This window comes from Lissotriton vulgaris, chromosome 2_2, assembly GCF_964263255.1.
Source record: "Lissotriton vulgaris chromosome 2_2, aLisVul1.2, whole genome shotgun sequence".
Taxonomy (NCBI): Eukaryota; Metazoa; Chordata; class Amphibia; order Caudata; family Salamandridae; genus Lissotriton; species Lissotriton vulgaris.
Genome location: NC_141688.1, coordinates 221,425,180 through 221,448,800, shown reverse-complemented (window position 1 = coordinate 221,448,800; position 23,621 = coordinate 221,425,180). Strand labels below are relative to the sequence as shown.

Here is a 23,621-nt window from a genome sequence, read left to right as displayed (position 1 = left end):
AGAATGTTGGCCCTTTTAAGACTGGCTCCTGGCCAGATTTTTAGGATCACCCCATAGCATGTAAGTGATTCCCATTCAGAGTAATTGTTTCTACATTTATCTTTTGTGGAGATCCTGAAAATGCGGCATGGTGCCACCCTCATTGATTAGTATTGAATAGCGTACCTTATGCAGTCCCCTATGCAAAAATGTGTAGACTTAAGACACATTCTCCTTATATTATAGGGCTATACAGTGAATAGTTTCACAATAAACCAGAAACCCCATACTATATGTTTATTCTAGTAAACCTATTGTTGGTGTCTGCTAGAGATGCATGACGGGGTAAAGAGAATTGCGTTTTTTTTCTCTGCAGTGCCCTTTTTTGCTGCTATTAAGTGAATTCCACTAAACCACGGGATAGAGTTGTTTGTCAAGGTGTTTTCTAAAGATCTTAAGTAAGATAGCCTATGCCCAATCCTGGCTTTTAGCTGCAATATTTTACTTAATGAGAAGATAAATGCCCAGCTAGAAGTAACTGAGAGTCAGTGCTTAATTTGAGCCAGTGGTTTCCAGTGCTCAGCACCAGCACTTAATTGTCAGCACCGGCACTTATGACAGTCTGCCACATGATGGCAGTGTTTGTCTAATTTAGAAGTGAACACAAAAATATTTGTTAATTAATTCAATGTACAAAAAAATGACTAAATCCTGCCACTCAAACTGTTCTTATTGCTATGGGGGCTTGGAATAGCACGAATTATCACACTCGTAGGAGAGTGAGGGTTAGTAGTTGTGATGGCATGTCACTGGCAGCACTGCCAGTGGCTGTAGGTGGTGCAAGCGGAAGTGACCCCTGACAAGGGCCCTACCACTTTTTTTTTCTTTTTTTTTGGTGTGCAAAAGAAGTACTGCTGAGAGTGCAAGGGTAAAACCAGGACTGGATGAGTAGGCCACGCAAGGCTCTGCTTGAAAGCGAGTGCCAGAGTCTACAGCACCTGCTGTAATTGGAGTATATAGTCTCCAGATTTCCCTCACACACCTCCATTTATTGAGAAGGACAAGAGGGGCTTGTGTGGCAGGCTGTGCCATTCAGGCCTTCCCTGTTACTGTCCAGCAGCACGTGGTCTGCCCATGAAGGCCCGCGCCACAAGTAAAGGAGGAGGGAGGTCCCGCACCTCCAAACACTCTACGCCCAGAACCCCCGGGGTCGGGGTACAGGGACTTTGGGTCCATTCATTCGGCTCGTGCCGGAGCCAGGAACGGGTAGGAAGCCTCGGAGACGCGCGGAGAGTTTTCCACTCACCGGGCGAGGCCCGCAGGGCTGCGGTAAATGAAATCACTCGACGGGCACCCGTGTGATTCCGGCCCAGGAAGGACCGGTTCTTCTCACACGGCGGCGCCAGAGTTTGTCATTAATGGCGCAATTCATTCCCGAGTCAAAAAGGCCTTGTGCCGATCATTTGTTTATTGAGATGTATAGCGCTTAGGGTGTTAGGCGGCTGCTTCACAGATCTAACCATATAAAATGCATGCATCCATTACGACTCTCGATAAAAAAGATTACATTATATGCAGTGGTGTGCCCACTATGCATGCTGCAACACCCACTATCTGGGTATTTAAAAAAAAAAAACGATTTCATTTGTTTTTTCTCGTTAAAAACTGGACTGGTTCAAAACTAGCGTGTTTTGCAAATATGGGACACCTTTTCTGATATCTCCATCGCTAATGCTGCTATAAATGGACCAGTACTGAGTACCTGCACTTCTTTAATTTGAAAGGGAGAATGCCTGCACTTCTCAGCACTGCCACCATGCACTTAAATGGGAGAGTACTGGCACTTCTCAGCACTGCCACCATGCACTTAAATAGGAGAATAATACCTGCACTTCTCAGCACTGCCACCATGCACTTAAATGGGAGAGTACTGGCACTGCTCAGCACTGCCACCATGCACTTAAATAGGAGAATAATACCTGCACTTCTCAGCACTGCCACCATGTACTTAAATGGGAGAGTACTGGCACTTCTCAGCACTGCCACCATGCACTTAAATAGGAGAATAATACCTGCACTTCTCAGCACTGCCACCATGCACTTAAATGGGAGAGTACTGGCACTGCTCAGCACTGCCACCATGCACTTACATAGGAGAATAATACCTGCACTTCTCAGCACTGCCACCATGCATTTAAATGGGAGAGTACTGGCACTACTCAGCACTGCCACCATGCACTTAAATGGGAGAGTACTGGCACTGCTCAGCACTGCCACCATGCACTTAAATGGGAGAGTACTGGCACTGCTCAGCACTGCCACCATGCACTTAAATGGGAGAATAATACCTACACTTCTCAGCACTGCCACCATGCACTTTAATGGGAGAGTACTGGATCTTCTCAGCACTGCCACCATGCACTTAAATGGGAGAGTACTGGCACTGCTCAGCACTGCCACCATGCACTTAAATGGGAGAATAATACCTACACTTCTCAGCACTGCCACCATGCACTTTAATGGGAGAGTACTGGATCTTCTCAACACTGCCACCATGCACTTAAATGGGAGAGTACTGGCACTGCTCAGCACTGCCACCATGCACTTAAATGGGAGAATAATACCTACGCTTCTCAACACTGCCACCATGCACTTAAATGGGAGAGTACTGGATCTTCTCAGCACTGCCACCATGCACTTAAATGGGAGAGTAGCAGCACTTCTCAGGGGCAAACAGGTACTCCAAAGAGTGAGTACCTGCACTCCTATCTTTCCATTTAAAGCACTGGTTGCATGGACCCAATAGAGAATATGACGGTCTGACGGTGCTTGTCCGTATGTCTATCAGTAAAGCTGGTAAATGAACCACTTTATCTTTAAAAGTTACCTAAAGAGTAAAAGGTAGCAAAACATAGCTGACATGGGAACGGAAAACGTTACCTGGGGCCTTTAAGCTTAAATCACCTTCAAACACAGAAAAGTCTTTTAGGATGGGGTTTATTTCAGAAAGCAAGAGATTGTATACAAAACGTGATGCGCAGTCTTAACTCTGTATCTTCGTCATTGATTTTTATAGTTTTTAGAGGGCCTCCTGTGGAAAGGACTCGCCTTCTCCTTCACTCTGCACTGAAATGTGTTCATGCACCCAGGATATTATTAAAAACGAAATAACTTTTATTATTCCGCCTCTCGTGTCCTGAGGTTATAATGTTTTAGTTGTTTGGTGAAAGTGATTAGATGCAATTGAATGACAAACGGGAGTACTACCCACACAAATCAAAAATAACTTTCTAAACTAGGTAGATTAGTTTCAGGTAATCCACAAGTTATCACATTGTTCGGTTGTCCCAAACAAATCACCACAAAATACAACAATGTGATGGCTGGAATGCTTGAATTAAATTCCAAATTCACTTGCTCGGGTCCACATTCCAGACCATTGGTTTACACCCACTGTACCCAGGGGCGTAGCTAGAGCTTGTGGCGCCCGGGGCTACCCCTCAGATTGCCGCCCCTTGGGGGTGGGGGGTGCTGTGGAAAAAGGTCGGTGAGCACTTGAAATTTGTCTGAGTCTCCGAGAAGAGACACATAGTATTGCTGCTAACAGTTACCTCGATCATGCTAGTTACATGCACATACAAAAGAGAACACACAGACTGCAAGATCTATCTGGGGACTCAGAAAAACAACACGTGACATCCATCAGAGAGCTGTGTGAACAATAATGTTATCTCAGCTCCTGATGTCTTTCAGGGCCTCCTTAAGGTCTGAAGTCAGGCACATCTAGCTTGAATTCAAGTTAGGAGCCTTGCAGTCATCTTAAGAGGCCCTCCATCATTCTTGCCTTACATTGGCTAATATGAGCAGACTGCTGCATTCCTTAAACTCACACTGTTATGTTGCTCAATAGCTGCAATTGGTGGGAGTGTGGTAGTGCAAGCCGCAGCAAACGCTTACAGGCACAGTCCAATTGAGGCCACTGCATACAGAAATGCACACAAGACCATTTTGCAAGTAGTAATTAACAAAATGCACAACCAGAACTGTACACTGTTGCAGGTATCCACAATTTGGGCATAAGAATGCACTCTTTCTCCTACAAATACATTCTGGGTAGAGCCACTAATAAATGTATGCAAGTGAATTTTTAAAAATAATCCCTAAAGGATTTTATTAATACAGTAGTTGATGCAGAGCTTTTAAATCCAGATGGCGGCTTTGAGAAAATATGTTTGTGTGCAAAAGCAAAATGTGTTAGGATAGAACCCTGGCACCTATGCTAACATCAATACAGATTGAACAAGCATTTGCAATGCAATAGGTCTCGGGTTAATTAAGTTTGAGCTATTGGCAATGCTAAATATTGCAACACCAACTGTAATATTCCATGCAGCACAAGAGCAGTGATGAATGTGTGAACAGGTGGCCGTGTTTGCCCGTGCATGTGTGTGTGTGTGACACATTGTGCACGGATCCATGTGTGCGCGTTTGGATGTGTGTGTTGTATAAGAGCGTGTATGCCTCGTGTGTGCATGGATCCACGTGGCATATCTAAACAAACTTTTACGTATTTCTGTGTGGCATTGAGTGTGCGTTTTTATGTAGCCGAATGGAACCATGTGCAATTGTGTGGGCTGCGTGAGTGTAGCCCACACAAAAGGACCGGTTTCTGGCATTCCTACCGTCTTCAGTCCATCACACCCCCTTTTGTACCGCTTTTGGCCGCCATAAGTGTGGGAGGGTATGCTCAGACGTGAGTCCCTTGCTCACTTTGCCACTGGATTCAAGCAAGCCGGGCTGAAGACGGCTGGAATGCCAGAAACCGGTCCTCGGAAGCTTGTTTCCGGTCCAGGGAAGACATGGCTTGGCAGTTCGGGCTGGACTGTTCCCATGAGGCACAGAGTCAGACTGATTTGCATATGGCCATGTCTCAACTGGGGTGGCAGAGTGGGCTAAAGAACGGTGATGGATTAAACCCAGATCTTTTGACTGGGTGTGAGTGTTTGATTGATTCAGATGCTCCGTCCATCACCACCCCCTTTTGTACCGGGTATAATGTACTGGCATTGCCCATAGTCACGTGGACCATAAACAATTCCTTTAGCTATAATTCTTTTCCAAGCACAGAGCCAAAGTGTTGTTTTAACTCAATTTGGAATCTATGCTTGCGCAACCGACTAAAATCATATGGTGTCAGGCAAACCAGACCTGCCCTAAAAACGAGACCTCTACGACACGCCTGCAACTGTGAGAAAGGTGATCAAACACAACTGAGAAGAGGAGAAAAAATTCAAACTTTAAGAATGGAGAGGAGAGACTGAAATTTGGGCCAAAGAGTTGTAAAAGAAAGCCTTGTGAATTGAAACATAAAAATTGCCGGGTTATTAAATCCGAACCAGCTTGAAAACTGGGTGTGTATGTTTAAAAAATTCAATCAGCTAGAAAGAAGGTGAAAACATCTGGAAGATTGATTTAGCTCAGAAAGATGGTGTAGGATTTGGGAAACTGAATCAGTTCAGAAAGAGGATGTAGGTGTTAGAAAACTGTATTTGTTCAGAGTTAGCTCAAGAAGTGCTGTAAAAGGGGAATACAGGTCAACTCAAAGATAGTACGCAAGCGTTTTGAAAAGTGAGTCAGCTCAGAAAGAGGATGCACCCATTGTTTTACAGAATGTTAACTTAATTAGAGGTACCTTTAAAATGTTTCTCTGTCTTTACTTTGTGCAGTACATAGGTCCAAATGCATACTAAGGCTGTCATCTTCTCTCCTAACATGTAGGTGACTTAGTATCGCGAGCCATGCACCACATGCAGTGTTTAAACACGCTCCGCCCTGGCATGAGCCCCATCCGACAGACGCGACAGCAGCAGCCAATCACCTGGTCCCCCGATGCCTTGCACACGCTCTACTACTTCCTGCGATGTCCGCAGATGGAGTCCATGGAGAATCCGAACCTGGATCCACCGCGCATGGCTCTCAACAACGAAAGGTAGGCGTATACTGGACTCACCCAGCTGGAGGTTTGTTTAATTTTTTAATGCTAAATATATTGGTGCTGATAGTGAGGATCCTGCTGTTGGAGGACAGAAAAAACCTGGTCTAAATACTTAATGATAAATCAGATTGTTGCGCACATGCCCAGTTCCCTACCTTTTTTAGCAACAGCTTTTTCAACATTCTTTCTTCTACTCTACCCACAATAGGGGTAAATGTTTTGCTGTGTATGGTTTCTCCTGGAAGCCATTATCCATAATACCAGATTTGAGACCTGGTTATTCACTGTTCGCACATCAAAGCTGTGAAAGTTGCGTTTAATTTTTCCCGGCTCTGACGATGGACCAATGTACTGGTGGATGTAGGTCTGCTCCCTCCTTCGGTAGTCCAGAGATCCGAGAGAGGTGGTGTTATGGCATTGGTATTTTATGGTCCCAGCCACTTTCTCCACCTCTTGATTCTCCCCAGACCTCAGAGTGGTGGGTAATGTGGGTGGCGTTCTAGCATCATCTAGCACAACTTTATCTGCTGGTTGAGGTTCTGCGTAGACCCGCTATACGAATAATGAGGGACTGAAGTTCACACTGATATTGGTTCTTATTGAGCCGCTTGCAGCATGGCGGCCACTCTCCTCTCTTGCATTGTGAGTAGAGAGTAGGCATTCGGTAGAAAGTGGAGGGAAGGGAGAGGATGGCCTAGTCTACTAGGCATTGCTTTTGAATAATATTGACATATTGAATAATATTACGGTGTAAGGGAGGTAGTTCCTCAGGGTAATGGGATAGGGCTGTGGGAAGTCTGGTATAGGTAAAGAGAGTAGCAAGTATGTTTTCTTTTAAATATTTGCTCTAGTGATGGAACAGACACCTGGCCAGCGGGTGACAGGGTTGGACACCAATACTGCTCTGTAGCGTTAGCAGAGTTTAGGACCTTTTGTGTAAAGCTCTCTCGTGACTTCTCTGCCCCGTGCAGCTGGTGCATGGCTTCAATTGAACATTGAAAGAGTATTTGAGTCGGGGGCTTCACACAACAGAAAACTCTAGATGGGTGGCTGCCAATAACAAGGAGTTTTCCGACTTGTGATCCTGAGTGACATCATATGCAACTTTGCGTTAAATGCAACCCGTTGAAGGAAAGCAACCCAGTTATTGACAATTAGTTATCCTGCGGTGAGTGAGCAGTGGCAGGGCTTACAGCTGCTTTGCGCGCAGGCATTGTGTTTTAAACAGCGGTCACGCTGGGCTTTTAACTACGGACTGTGCTGCACAGCATAATTTTAATTTGTTTTCTTGTTTGTTTTTCGGCGGCATTCGTGGCGGTGATTCCGCCGGGGTCAAGTCCTAGTTGGCTGAGGCTTTGTTAACCCCCCTGTATCCCCCCCGTATCCCCCGACTCACCGGACGCATTTGGGGTGACTGTCTTGTCTTCCCTCCTCCACGCCTCGGTCCGACAGGGTGGCTAGCACCGTTGAGCGGAGGGCGTGGAGGTGATAGACAGTCACTTCCGCTTCCGCCTGTGAGTGACCAGTTAGCGGTCTAGTGGCTGTGAGGCAGACGGGCTGAGGGCTTCAAAAGGGAACCAGAGACGTGGGGCGAGTGGCGGTGAGTGAGCAGTGGCAGGGCTTACAGCTGCTTTGCGCGCAGGCATTGTGTTTTAAACAGCGGTCACGCTGGGCTTTCAACTACGGACTGTGCTGCACAGCATAATTTTAATTTGTTTTCCTGTTTGTTTTTCGGCGGCCAGCGGGCGCGACGAAGGCGCGCCGAAGTGTCGCCAAAGTCGAGCCCGTCTGCGCCCGTCCGCGGGCTAGGGCTAGAACCCCTGGTCCGGTCAGTAACATCTGCTGGGACAGGGAGCAGCTCCTTGGCCTACGGCCGGTGACCATTTGCTCCCGCTTGCATGGCATGTCAAGTGAGGATAAGGAGTGTGGCCAATGCCGGTATCGTTTCACCACCGTGCTGGATACCATTGAGGAGCGTGCCGCACTATTGTGCGGACTTCTCAATGTGAGGTCACTGCGTAAGCACAGACTCGATATCTTCGAGCTGCTCACGGAGAGAAAGTTCGATCTCCTGTTCCTCACGGAAACGTGGTTAGACCAGTTTTCCGACTCTGATATCATTGAGGCCATGCCTGAGAATTACTCCATGGTCAGGCAGGATAGGACTGTGGGGAAGGGAGGAGGAATTGCTATCCTTTTTAAGAAAAATCTTGATTGTGCACTGGAGTCCACCCCGGTTGCGGAGAGTGAAGTAGGTACTTTTACCATACAAATACATGGGGGGACGGTGATTAAAGGCTTTCTTGTCTACCGACCCCCTGGGCCTTGCACCAAGTTTAGAGAGAGCCTGGTAGAGAGTCTTACCGAGGCTGCGTTACGTAGGGACACATTTCTTTTACTGGGAGATCTGAATTTACACCTTAATAGCCCAGAGGATAAAGGAGCGGAGGATTTCTGTAGGGACATCCAAGCACTTCAGCTTGAACTCAAGCTCTCTAGTCCCACGCATCGTCAAGGACATCTGCTGGACCCGGTGTTTGCTAACTGGGGAGGGGTTCAAGTCTCTTCAATTGAGCCAATTCCCTGGACAGACCACTCTCTGGTGGCATTTTCTATAAATAACATAAAACCTATAAAGTGTAGTCAGGCACCCCTGAACTATTCCCGGAGGAAATGGGCAAAATTCTCTTTGGAGGAGTTTAATCTAGCACTGACAAGGGAAGGCCAGCCTGGAGGTGCGGACATTGAATCTTCTGTTTTCAACCTGAATAGGCGCATCACGGAGGCGTTAGATCAGACAGCGCCACTCTGCCGCACATCTGAGGGCGGCCGCAAGGAAAGATCTGCTCCTTGGTTCAATGGAGAGCTGCGGCGGACAAAGGCAGAGTGTAAGCGTGCTGAACGAGCCTGGAGGGTATCTTATGATGCTCAAGCCAGGGAACTGTTCTTAGCGAAGAGGCGGCTGCATCACAGACTGATCAAAAAGTCGAAGGCTGCCTTTTACGCAGGGAAAATTCTAGGGGCAAAAAACTCTGCTAAGGAGCTCTTCTGTATCTACAAGTCACTGACCACAATCGACTCGTCTGTTGACCCGAAGAGCTGTTCGATTGAAACATGTAACCGCATCGCCAACTATTTCTCCACCAAAGTCGAGAAAATCTACTCGACCTTCCCCAACCCTCCTCCCATGGGGGCTGAGTTTGAAGTTACGGCAGTGGGTAGGGAGATCCTGGGATCCCTCACAAATTTCATCACGCCCCCTCCTGAGGAGCTGGTCAGGACGTGCCTCTCGGTAAAATCTGGCTCCCCTATGGACCCGGTGTCTCCTAAGCGGTTGGGGGACAGTCTGAGTGTCCTGGAGCCTTACATAAGGCACGTCTTGGATATTTCCTTCAACTCTGGCACGCTTCCTGAGGGGTGGAAACAGGCGGTGGTACTCCCCCTCCGTAAGAAGTCTCACATTGGTTTTGAGGTGTTGGAAAATCTGAGGCCCATCTCACTCCTACCTTTTCTGTCCAAAGTGGCTGAGAAGGTAGTGAACACCCAAATCATGAAGCATGTAGAGGAGGTGGGTTTGCTCCACGATACGCAGTTTGGTTTCAGACCGCGTCATTCCACAGAGTCCGCCCTTCTCATGGCAACCGAACATCTGCGACAGGGCGTAGACGAGGGCAAACCATGGCCTTGATCCTGCTTGACCTCAGCGCGGCGTTCGACACTGTAGCACATTCCACCTTGCTGCAGTGTCTGAGCAAAGGTGGCATCGCCGGCACCGCGCTGAGGTGGATCCAGGCCTTCCTTACAGGAAGGAGCTTTCAAGTGAGGCTGGGTGACTACTACTCCAAAGGGGTACCTTTGGGCCAGGGCGTGCCTCAGGGCTCGTCCCTGAGCCCGACCCTTTTTAACTTGTATGTGGCACCTGTTGCATCGATTGTGGAGAGCTATGGCCTCCAATTGGTAACTTACGCTGACGACACACAGCTGGTCATCTCCCTGTCGCACGCGCCCTGTCTTGCTGCAGATGGCTTCCAATCGTGCATGAAAGATCTTGCCGATATGATGGTCATGAATTGTTTGAAGCTAAACGGCAGCAAGACAGAGGTGCTGGTGGTAGGGAGAGCCCAGTCAGCCTGGTCGTCAGCCTGGTGGCCATCCTGTCTTGGACCAACTCCTGCCCCTTGTCAGGAGGCCAAAAACCTGGGCGTTTGGTTCGATGCGGCTTTGACCTTTTGGCCTCAGATCAATCGGGTGGCAGGAGTATGCTTCGGGGTCCTGAAGAGACTAAGGAAAGTCTTAGACCTTCTGCCATTGGAAGCCCACCAAACCTTGGTGCATGCCCTGGTGACCGCAAGGCTTGACTATGCGAACCTGCTGTACCTTGGGGCACCGAGTAAAAGCGTGGCATGTCTTCAGGTGCTGCAGAATGCGGCGGCATGCCTGATTCTTAGGCTGCCCAAAAGGGCGCCCTCGAAGCTGGCACTTCAAAAATTACACTGGCTGCCAGTAAAGAGCAGAGTTGAGTACAAAGCCCTCTGCACATGTCACCGGATTTTATATGGTAGGGTGCCCCGACCTCTGCAGAAACTGATCGAAGCCTATGAACCTCCCAGAGCGCTCAGATCTGCGGGCGGAGGACTGCTGAGGACTCCCAGGATAAAGAAAGCTCGTATGGGAGGTAGGTCCTCCAGGCACCTGGCCCCCAACCACTGGAACAAACTCCCAGTGGACCTTCGCCTGGAACCAGCAGAAATGAAGTTTCGAGCTAAGCTAAAAACCTACCTCTTTACTAGATAATTGTGTCCTGCCAGCACTGTTTTCCCTGTTTCATGTTTTCTCACTGTCAGCGCGGGGACACGCCGGTGCGCGTAACTCAGCGCTTTATAAATGCCCCTATTATTATTATTATTATTATTATTATTATTATTAAGGATATATTTTGCTTTAACATTTCAGCATCATCATCTGTGGCATAGTCATCACGAACATCATAAAAGTGACCATCGTCAGTAGAAGGTGGATCATCGGACTCACAATATCTCTTTTTCTCCGGAGTAGAGCGTCTCGTTATCGATGTTAGGCATCATTTCATGAAGATGAAAGAATTCTAATTCCATATCTTTCCATGTTGATCTGCGGAGTGGGCAAATAAAGATTTGGTAAACTTCATCTTAGCCTTGAGGGTTGTCTTCAAATCTCAGGGACCCTTCCATTGAGGTCGGATCAATTTGTGCTACAACACTGTTCACAATGTCGTATCCCATCAGTTCACAGGGAGTTGTTTGTGGCTGTGAAACAAGTTGAAAGTGGAGTTTTAGAATTCAAAATTAATGACTAAAGAGTCGTTGTATACACGCGTCACATTTTGTTATTTCAATCTTCGATTATGAAATTCGAAGCACTCAGAATTCTCCCTAATATCATCAACCCCTCCCTCAGTCAAGAAGCCTTTCTAGTCACACTCAAAACAGGACACATTATTTCCCTGTTACGAAAGCCTATTCAGGGACCAAATGAACGAACCAACCACCCTGGATCAATAAAATCCTCACACAAGCTGTTTCCAGGTCCTGAAGGATGTATCGTAAATAAAAAATGCCATTATCACTAAAGTCTTAGTAAAGCAGTCAACCCCCAAAGGAAGGTCCCTATCAGATATACGGTAAGAATACGCGAGGGGGCTTGGTTTGGTCGCTTTGGGACGGCTTAGAATCAGCTTATTATAAAGTCACTATAGAGTACAGTGGGCGTGGTTGATGTAAACCGGTACATGTCTGGCTACTCTACTACCACTTAATAAGGTTCCATCCTGTTTCCAGGAAAGTGATTTTCATGTCGAGGTCAGGTGTAGGATACGTATAGTGTGCGTGTGGCAGCTGCAGATTTGGAGTCAGAAAATTGCCTTCTTAATGCGGAGCATTTTATAAATATGGGGTTAATTATAGCATTGTCTGTAATAAAGCGAGAATATCGTACTACCTCTTAAGAATAAATATCTAGTAACTACTGGGAGGGGGGTATTTAATTTGAGCCGGTATTTTGTGGTGCTCGGCACCCGCACATAATTGTCAACAACGGGGCTTGTGAGAGTCTGCCACAAGGTGGCGCTATGTAAAATTTACAGATGACCACAACAGTTTATTATAAATTCAATATACAATAAAAATGACTATTACCTGCTGCCCAAGCCATCCTCATAGCTTTGCGAGCTGGAAATAGTCCGAATTGTCACACTGGTAGGAGTGTGATGGTTAGTAGTTGTGTTTTTACTGTCATTGGCATGGCAATGTGTGGTGCAAGCTGCAGTGGCCTCCTGCCGAGAGCCCTGGCAAGTATTTTTTTTACAAATCAAGCACTGAGAAAGGGAAGTAATACTACATTAAATGTTGTGTTCCAAGGTTACGTCACACGTAAGGTGAGTGGTAGTAATGTTACATGATGTACCTGGGTGGGGGGGGTGAATGGAAGGGTTTATCAAATGTGGTTGGTGCTTAGGCGTCTTCGGAGTTGTGAAGATAGCATCTTGCAGTAGTTTATAGGTGTCAGTGTTGCCCAGGTCATTAATTTTATCTCTATGAGAAATATCATAAAACCTAGACGCATGGTATTTTTGAAATGCAAGTTATATCGTACAGAGTGTAATAGAAACATCAATGGACTTTTACTTGTATGTAGCATGAGAAGAAAAATACATATTCCAAAAGCAAACATCGCACCATAATAGGACTGATGGTGTATACCTACTTAGACTTATTGTCTAAGTAGGTATCTACTCCACAAGCTCCAGACGATACAGAAGACCGCCGCCAGACTTGTCCTCAGCATCCCACATCAACCAACATCTACGGAATATCCACTGGTGCCCTGTCAAGAAGAGAGTCACCTTCAAGATACTCACCCACGGCTACAAATGCCTCCACAACACCAGACCCCAATGCCTCAACGAGAGAATCCCCTTCCACAAACCCAAAAGAAACATATGATCCGCCTACTTCACACTTGCCAAATCCCAGAGCATTCACAGAGCCAGATCTGGGGGAAGAGCCTTCTCTTACATCACGGCTGAGACCTCATACGAGCTCCCGATCGACATCAGAAAACGCCTCCTCCCTGAACACCTCTAGAACGGTGCACAAAACTTGGCTCTTTGACTTACAGAACTGCGTAACCCACCCCCCCCCCCCCCCCTTCCCCACCCCAGTGCCTTGGGACGCTCTTGGGTAAGTAGGTCGCTTACAATTCTCCTGAATGATTGATTGATTGTCATGTGATTAATATACTACTTCTTGTTGATACTACTTCCTGTTGAATAATATACTACTTCCTGTTGATTAATATAGTACTTCCTGTTGATTAATATAGTACTTCCTGTTGTATACATGTAAATACGAATAGAAATCATAAATAGTACTAATACAATAAAACACAATAACGATTGTCATTTCCTGGGTAAGAAGCATTCAAGATATTTCGCTCAAATGTCCACAATCCATGTGCGATAGTCTACAATATTTGCCGGCATTGATGGGTCAAGGGTTTGGGTTCATTGTCTGCATTTTAGTCACTTATTCTTACTGGTAGTCTCGAGGTGATTAGAAACATTGGGAGCAGTGCCCATTCAGTGGTGCGGGGGCTTAATCTCAAGAGAAGGTGAGTCTGGATCTAGAATCAATCATAGAATAGATATAGAGGTTATTTTGAGGTCACAGATTATGTTCATTCAAGTGGCTCAGCGTGATTTTGGTTCTATAAATCTGGAACTTTCCAATACAAATTTCTTACTAGAGAAGCACTGGTAAAGATTCTGCTACAGCCTGAAAACACTGTGTTTTATTTTCTAAAAGAGAGATTTTCATCATGATGATTGATGTGGGAACAGTGTTTGTGCTGCACACACTCCAAACTGTCATTGATTGATGCACCTACGGGGGGTGGAGTCTTTCCCAACCTAGGATGTATGGCTGACACCCAAAACAGTCTTTGCCTCACCCAGGTGGGATGGTACAAATGGGGCCTCTCTGGCTCTATCCTCTATGAACATTAAAACTCATCCCAACCAGGACTGAACTCCTCCTGCTCGTCATCTCCGAGATGACCTTGTACAGGTCCTCGTCCAGCTGAAGGCAAGCAAGTGATCACTTGGGTTCTCCCTGGACACCAATTTCATCTTCAAAGAACACATATCAGTGGCGGCTTCTCTGCTGTGGTGGAGGAACGTCGCCCCACCCCCCCCCCACCCCCCACTGCCACGACCCTCCCAAAAACGTGCACAATAACACGGTAATAAAACGGGTTTTGAACCCAGTTTATCATCATTTTATATTTCTTCTAAGTGTGCCAAGTCTTGGGGGCAGGGTCAGGGGAGTGACAGCCACAGAGGGGGAGTGGTAGGTGCCAAACTGTCATGCGCAGTGAAGGTGTCTCCAACCTGAGCGGCGTCGCAGAGTTGCAGACAGCAGGTACAGGATCCCAGTCTCCATGGGAGGGCAAATCCTGGGCGTCCAGGCCAATCCCAATCCTGTTCTCGTGCTGTGAGAGCAGCGTCAGGATTGTCCGCAGTGGATTCTGGGAGCATGTCTGCAGAGGAGCAGGAGAGAGTGAGATGCGGCTGGCTGAAGTTACGGCAAGTTATTCTTTCATTTATTTTTATTTATTGTGTAGTCCCTTGTTGTCGTGCTAATCCGCTACACCCACGCCACACTGCCTCCCCGCTACTCAACCCTGACACTAGCTGCCGCTGAACACATGTGCAAGAAAATAAATACAGCATAGTACCAACTCTCATTACTGCAGAAAGGGAAATTCTGCCTCCCTGAAAATGACTTATATCAGAACAACAGTCCACACCTTAGCCCTCTCACTGCTCACGGCAACTCCTTGCCCCGCTGTCGCCCTGGCACCGTACTGGGTCCCCTGGTAGGGATCCTACACGCAAAAATACATATCATCAAAGGCGTAAAGAAGTCCTACCTTGAGAGAACTACACTGGTCCCCTTTCCTAGCCTGCAACGTTTTCAAGGGCAGAGGATTGAACTTCCAAAGGCAGAGAAATTAGTGGGCAGCACCACACCAGAAGCCTGGATATCACCAGACAGAAACTGGCAGCAGTAGAAAAGAGAAAACAGATGACCAGCATGCTTCATCTAAGCTAACAGCTAACATCAAAAGTGACCCAACCCTTCTACAGTGGAGAAAGCAGCTGAAGACCCACCTCCACAAGATAGAACTCACCACCAATGGTCCTTAATTATAACTCAGGGATACAGCGCTTGATCTGCGCTCCGTTGCTCTTCAGTGAAGTTTGCACTCTTCGATAACCTATACACACATGGGCAGAGTAGTGCCTTATTTCAACTTTGATGAACTGCACTAAATGGGTCAGGGTGGGAGAGTACATTACCTCTGTCATCTTGACAGACTATCATCTGTCAAATTTAGAGGTAACTGCTGACGCAGCAGTTCTCTCTGTCCCCAGAAGGGAACCGCTTTCTCACTGGTTCCTTTCAAGGTACAAAAAGTTTGGTGGACGACCGCCATCGTTTTTTACGGTCGTACACTGAACTCTTAGCTGTTACTTTTTTTCAAAAACAAATTCCCAAAATGAGAGTTTGTCTTTGAAAAAGAGAAAACGAATGACCCCCCTCACACCTTGAGAGATTTCCCCTTGGTGGTTGGGGTCATTATTCTTTTCTTGTGTTCCTCACCCCCAGGGTTTTCTGGTCAGTGATGGACAGAAAAAAAGGCCATTACACATCACTAAAAATGGTGGGGGTGTAACGTCGCTCATCCGACTACCCCTGCTTTATGAGGACGTAAGAGGAAGCTCTCTTTCCACAGAGATAACGGGGGCTTCACAACAGAAACCTTATAGTCTAGTGGTCTCTAAATGGGCAGAGGGATTGATAATTAGGCAGACAAGGTGCGCTGTCGCGTTTGCAGTGGAGTACTTATTTGTTTATTTATTTATTTTAAAGGTTTTATATAGCGCTAGCTAGACCCGGAGGTATCAGAGCGCTTTACATGAGCATCAGATCATAGTTACAGGTTACATTATTACAAAAGTTACACCGTTAATAGAGCTTGGCAACATAGTAACTTGTAAGGTCGAGATAAACAATAAGCAAAAATACGTAAGGGGAAAAGCAAGCAAGGGGAAAGATTCAGGGGAGGGGGAGGAGTTGGGGAAGTAGACAGGTAATGAGGCGGGAAAGAGGAGGGGAGGGTGAAGGACACCGCATGGAAAGAGGAGAGGAAGGGCGACTGGGCCACAAACCTGTAGACAAGTCAAAGCAACGGCCAAAGTCCAGTATGCTGTGATCCCAGGGGAAGTGGTATCACTTCCCTATCTCAGTTGCGGGAGGCTCCCTTTAAGCGGTGGACTTTCTCAGAGGGGTCTCTGAGACTCCAAGGCCTACATACTGGATCTTACCCGAAAAAGGGGAGAGGGAGTGCTTTGGCAAGGGGTGCCATATCATACCAAAGCTGTCAGTGGCTCCCTTGGCGCAATGGACTCTCTCAATGGGTTCGCTAAGACTCCAGAGTATAAATATTGGATCTTTCCCCAACAAGGGGAGAAGGAGTGCTTAGTCAAAGGGCACAAAGGACAGGGGGCTAGGTAGACTAGCAAGAAAGGTGAGGAAATTCAGGGGAGAGGGGATAGGAGCTAGGGAGGTAGACAAAGAGAGAAAGAGTACTAAATGGGAACAAATTAAATTAATAGGATAATATTCTTTCTTCTTTGATAACTTTATTTCGGTCAAAGACCATAAAAGTGCAATAAAATATATACAAGCACAGTATTAAAATATAAATACATGGAGTTAAAAAGTTATTAAACAATGGATATCAAAGGAGTAGTTAAAAATGAAAACAATAGTCCCTTAGTCCTTATGGATTATTGCGGATCTTCTCCTCCACATACCCACAAGAAACCGGGAAACAGCAAAGACAATGGGAGGGATAGTGTCATAAGTAAAGACTCTACAGGCAAGAGTACAGTGCCTAAAGCCCAAGTTTTTGCAAAGTGGGATGATCCAGCACTTCCGAATTTCACCATATGCTGGGCAGAAAAAGAGGATATGTATAATGTCTTCCCTGGCATGATTGCAGGCAGGGCAGTTAGCCTCCATCGCTTTTGCCCATCTTGAAGTGAATTCCCCGACTGGTAGAGAGCCATGTCTCAGTTGAATGTATAGCTTTCTTGCCAGTGGAGGTTGCACCTGGTCCATGAACGCCTCCATCCTGAATTCTACTTTGGTTGTGAGGAACTCATTGGACAATCTGCCCAGGGAATTTGAGCAATGTAGCAGTTTGAGGTTGTGAGCTTTTACAGCTGCCACCAGGACAGTCCTTTGGATCCTCAAACAGCTATCCTCCGATGTATCCCAAAGTTGGGGAAGGCCGATTTGGTAAAAAAGAGACTTAACGTGTGCCAGCCATGGGATGTTCTTGGTCTTTAACTGCCCCCAAATGGTTTTGAATTCTGCTCTAAACGGTTCCAGCTCCGGGACAGACCAGAGCCTTCTCTAATAGAGCAGAGGTCGGGCTGCCGCCAGCTCAGAAATAGGTTCCAGGCCCAGGTCCAAGCGTAGTGGGAGCAGAGGCGTACTTTGCGGGAGATCAAACAAATGCCGCATAAAAGAATGTTCCACTTTCGTTAGGTTACATGTGTTGGTGTGTCCCCAGAGTTCTGCAGCATATAAGGCTGCAGACCTGACCTGTGTTTTATATATCTCTAGGGCAGGGGTAACCGGTTTAAAGGATAAGGCGCTGCAAAATCTGCCTATGCCACCTATTATCTGTGCAAGTCTCAGGGAGGATTTAGAGACTTGCTGGTCCCATGTGAATTGTTCTGTCAAAGTCACTCCCAAGTATGTGAATGGCTTGACTCTCTCAAGGGGGGTTCCGTTCAATGTGGGGTTGGGGCGGGTGTGCCTCGGGGGGTTGAAGATCATAAACTTGGTTTTCTCCAAGTTGATCTCCAAACCCCGCGAGGCGCAAAAAGAAACAAACCCATCCAAAACCCGCTGAATGCCCGATGATGTCCGCGACAACAGCAAGGTGTCGTCCGCAAGCATCAGAGCGGGCACCCTGCCAGTGACCAGGCGTGGTGCATCATTGTCCTTGGCACAATTAAGTCTGTCTTTCAGGCCATTGACATATAAACTAAAGAGGGTAGGGGCCAGTACGCAGCCCTAGTGTACTCCTCGTGTGACAGGGAAACGATCAGATAATTCCCCATTCTTCCCACATCTCACCTGGGTATAACTCCCAGTGTGGAGCCGGGTAATGGAGTCTAGAAAGTAAGGAGGGAAACCAAGTTCCTCCAGCACCGTCCAGAGCCTCTCCCTAGGAACCAGATCTTATGCGGCCCGCAGGTCCACAAAGCCAAGGTAGAGGCTGCCGCCCTCTACTCTTGCAGTTTTTCCAATATAGAACCTGGAGTCTGAAGATCTGGTCCAAGGTCGAGACCCCTGATCTAAAACCGGCTTGGAGGGTGGTCAAAGTTTTGTTTTCCTCCATCCAGCCCAGTAGCCTCTCCAGCAGAATTCGGCCCAATAGCTTCTGAGTGGTATCGAGTAGACTAATTGGTCTATAGTTTGATGGAGCAAGTGGACAGCCCTTTTTAAAAATTGGAACAATCTCAGCCCCCAGACAGGTCTCAGGGACTGGGGAGCCCCTTAGGACAGCATTAGGATAATATATATCGCTGGCTAGACCCAAAGGAATCAGAGCGCTTTACATGAGGTACAATAATGTTGCAATTTACATCAGACCCATAGTCAGTCACAGAGATCCAGCATCCATCACTCGGTTGTCCTCATTGGTTCCAGGTATTTGCTTAACTAAGACAATATTTCTTCATGTTGGACATTAAGTTTCTCCGCATGCTGCCCGTCCTGTTGCAGATGGCCCACTGGACAAGTGCCAGATAGTGAGTACTGGGGATTATTAATTCTGCTCCAACGTCATTAAGCTCATTTTCCCACCTCCCTTGGCAGTGGCAAAAGACCCCCTACTTCTGGCCTTCCCTTTTCACTTCGAAATTAAGAGACCCCCTTAGAAAGAATAAAAGAGTAAAGGAAACTGTGTTGCCAGGACATTATACAGAACATTAAAGTACTATCGGCCTGATCCAGATTTGGGAAATAGCAGCCCCCCCCCCCCTCCCCCTCTCCCCCCTGCACTGATTCGTGCATGAGGCTTCCGAGCGCACACAAACAGCTACTAGAAAAGAGCATGGAGGAAACATGTGGGGGCTCTACTTTTACACCCCCTTAATGATGGAATACATTTCAAGGTCACTGTAGAACTTTGTAAGGCTTCATTCACTTCATTAACAAATCAATGCATTTATTCATGCATTCATGCATTCACTCGTGAGCAGACCTGGGAATGAAGACAGGCAAACCGATGGGAAAGAACGTCGGGCACAATGGTACAACTACTCCCGACCTTATGCTCTAGTTGGAAAAGTTGAATTCTGGAAAGTCTGAGTAATGCACTTAAACTTCTCAGTATTAGTTTCAGCTCTGACGGAGGCAGTGGGCCCAATTCACAAAGATTTTGCCTCAAGAGGGTTAATGATTGCTGTTAATCAGCTCAGACATAACCTTATTATGCAGGGATAGAGAGTGGCCAAATGGCAAATTATAACTTTGCCTGGGCTCCAAAAAACTCTTGCACCAGAGCTAAGCCTTTAAGCTTTGTAGTGCCTCCTCCCAAACCATTTGTATTCAGGTGGAAGCCGGCGTTGCTGTAATTAATCTAGTCCTTTTACTAACGTTTTCTGTTTTTGTAGTAACCCAGTGGGTTTTGCTTCTGGTTAGGTTTTATCCTTCCCTCTAAATTGTCGTTCTGTTTTTTTTCTTGTAGTTTTTGGCTTGGGGTTTCCTTTCTTGCCCAACACCTGCCCCCTGGGGAAGGCTCCAGATTCCGGTTTCAGGCGCGCTGTCTGTATAAATATAGAAACAGAGAAGTACAGATTATGTGGTGTGAGGCGTGCCAGTATCCTAGCCAAGAAAAGTCACTTTATACGACCTGAATCCCTACAGGAAATTAAACTGCACGTTTTAACTATTTAGAGTCCTCGCACCTGGAAGGGCGAGATTTTGATCGATACCTTATCACTATTGATCTAAAACCCCAATCTGGTCGACTGAACCTTTATTGCCTGTCATTGAGGGAAGAAAGTGCATCTCTTACCAAGTTAGTTCACCCAATAAAGGACTCTGCTCCAAAAGATCACAAACAACTTCTAGCTTTCAAGGGTTTATTACAAAGTTAAGATAAGTTGTAGGTACAGGCATCTCAAGATGAGATTCACAAAATACACGGGCCCAACTACATACATGTGCTCTCTGAAAGCCCTCAGACGAGCAACGGAAACTACAAGCACGAGTTCTAAGAATAATAAAGCTATCAGCATTGACACATACTGCGATCTCTCCGTCATGTAAGTTGGAGGGAAAAACACAAGTTAGGCTGTCCCTACCCTGCTCTAGATGGTATCCTTACTTAACCAGGTCTCAACCTAACCTAAGGTGTCAGCAGTGAATGACCCCCAAGGGAAGTCACCCACTCTCAGCCTCTTGGTGAAAACCTATAGTTCTCCAGTCATGACCCCTCTCTGCCTACCCATCCGCTCTCTAAAGGGTCCTCAGGCTTCTGCTCTAACTCCACCCAGGGGTGCTGTCCCTAATACAAAAATACAACAACATTTAGGACGCCCCTCGTGAGACGCCCCTCACGTGGTGTAGCTTCTGGCTTTTTCCATGATGAGGCCTTGTGGTTAGAGTCGACCTTGCTTCTCAGACTCTTCTCCGGCCCGCTGATACCCCTTAAACATTCCGGAACCCTCCTCCATGTCTGGGCCGTCTTCCGAACAAACCTCTATTCATATTACTTATAATTGAATACCCCCTTTTCTCTTGCAGACAGACATCTGCAGCCAAAATCCCAATTCTCATAGACTTCCAACCGCGTTGCAACATTCCCCGGCCCAGACTAGTATGTGCAAATCAACGTTAAAACATTCCAGCCCTATAACATTTCTCATACTGATTATAGCATTCAACTTCTTCTTTAATTATTAGCATGTTAGTACTCTTATTCTATTTATTCGGTAAACACATCTATAAATCATGGCCTATTCGTTATTACTAAAACATTAGTGCAATCCATGTTGTGAAATTGAACCACCTTCCCCCTCCCTTCTAGCTCTGGCCCTGAGGCCTACTTCGTTCTACGTTTAACCATATGCCATCTTACATTTTAGCAGCTACACAACATGGATTCAGGAATAATCACGTCTATTAAAGTCGTATAGTTCACACAGTTTTTCATTAGTTCCATTTCTACTTAAATCTCTATATTAACTACACATTTCAGAATATAGATGTAGATACTATCAGCACTCATGGCATTTCTCTTCATGACTTGTGCTTACTACGTGTAAATGTGGTGCATTTATACATTTAGGTCAGTTTGCGCTCTCTCAGTTCCCCCCTTTGATGACCTCTCGGGGTCATCATTAATTTTTAAACTGCAGTGATTGCTAGCATAACTCGTTTCTGCGTTTCCAGAGCCCTCAGACTCCTGTACTGACTATCTTGTATGGCAGCCAATCTCTGCAGCTGTTTTCTCTGGGCTCTCTCTGACCTTCTTGCTCTGTACCATTTGAATACCCTCACCAATCCCCACAACATGATCCCACAGATCAATATTATGATGATAGGTTTTAGGATAGACCATACAAAGCTTTTGCCTAAGGTGGTGAGCCAACTTCCAGCTTCACTCATTCCATGGCCCACCTTTTCCCAGACATTTTCTCTACTCAGGTCTTCGATCTCCTTGTGAATATTCGTTATGTTCCTAATAACCTTCTCAAGGGGCTTTGAATTGTCTGGAATGTAAGTGCAACATTCTTGGACCTTCAAAGCCTTACAGACTCCGCCCTCTTTTGCTAATAGGACGTCTAATGCAAGACGGTTCTGGAGAACCATAGCCCTTATCGATTGCATCTCTCCTTCTACCAGCATTAAGGACTGAGCAGTGCTGGCAGACAACCTGTCTACGACTGTTGCCAGTCGTCTAATTTTAACATCATTAAGGATTAGACCCAAAAGCGGGAACACAGCTCCAAAGACATCTCCAACCATTTCTGCATCTCCTACATCTCTCCTTCCCCTCGATGATGTCTTGCCCTCGATGATCTCTAAATCTTGGGCATGATATATTTTAGGGAAGATAATGGCCAAGTAACATGATCCATACCAGTTGTCAGGTAGTCTCACGTAGGCATTTCTTCCACATACAAAATACACATTTGGAATCACTTGCATTCCCTTCAGGAAGTCCTTGGTATAGTACTCTAGATTGAAAGCATGTTCACAGCTAACTTCTCCCACGTATACATTTTCATAATACGTTTTGGCTCTATGAAGACATAACTTTCCTCTCTGCGTTCTATCCAAAGCTATTGGACCACTACTACCCTTTCTCTTGTGTGCCTTCTCTTCCTCGGTCCAATCTGTTTTCCATTGTCCTGATTTTTTCAAAATCTTTTGTCTCCTATTTCGATCATCCACCTGCCCTATGAACTTCTTCTCGACTTCTGACACCTTGCATGTCAGGTTATTTCTACGGGCATGTGAAGTATCTAAGGTAATCCAAGGAATGAAAAACTTCGCCAACCTGTCTTCACTTTTCCAGTAGTCCCATTTGTTCATTTGTTTATAATTTGGGACTTCTGGTAGCACTGCATCGTAATTGGAGAAATAGTATTCAAAACTATCTCTCCCATAAAATATACTAAGCAACAAGCTACATGTAATGCCATATGTCAGCGGGAGGTGATGATATCTAATGCCTTCATCTACAGACGCCGGCAACTGCATGCAAACATAGCAGTCCTTGACCTCCATGGCATCCACGTATTCATATAAAAGTTTAGCATAAGCATTAGACCTAAAGTCTCCTTGGGACTCATCTACGTGTAACCTGCGGGCTTCTGCAGCTAATAACGCTTTTTCTTGTGTGTTTTCCCCTTTCTCACCAGCAACGGTGGGTGTAAGCGCCTCTACAGATTTCACATCAGTTACCTTTGCCTCCTCCTCACGTCCCTCTACATAAGAGACAGTTACCACTAAAGCTATTAATATTATCACTCCTACTATTAGTGTACCTATTATACATTTCGCTCTGCGGTTCTGGGTGCCGGCCTCCATTTCGTCAGACAGTGTGGCTCTCTCGTAACTCAGCACAAAGTTCTTTCCTTTCCGCTCCTTTACAGTCTATTTTATTCCTTTTGTCCTTAGAACCACACAACTGGAAGCTGACAACCTCTTTCGCAGCAGTCCTTTAACAGTTCAATACAGACAACCCTAGCCCTTCTCCATCAACTCAAGGGAAGGTCCCTAAGATTCTCTGCTTCCTGGGCGCTAGGTAATCTTCTTCTCTTCTCGCTTATTTACAAAGTCTTTTAAGCATCTACTATCAGGCGATTGCCTGCAGCTTCGACAGCAAAGTTCAATATTTCCATACGAAGATTGTGCTCTTCTTGGGCTGTTATCTTTGTACCAAAATCGGGGAATTGCAATTCTGTGAGAAACATGTGCTTTAACTTGCTGAGACGGGGAGGTCTGGGGAG

General features: G+C 46.2%; 1 protein-coding gene across 1 annotated transcript in view; it reads left to right on the top strand.

Annotated features, from left to right (window-relative positions):
- ABTB2 (ankyrin repeat and BTB domain containing 2) overlaps positions 1-23,621 on the top strand; it is a 485,106-nt gene that overhangs the window by 323,334 nt on the left and 138,151 nt on the right. Inside the window, exon 3 of the mRNA XM_086959586.1 lies at positions 5,758-5,968. Coding sequence (XP_086815712.1) covers positions 5,758-5,968 — 211 coding nt within the window. The remainder of the gene's footprint in view (positions 1-5,757; positions 5,969-23,621) is intronic.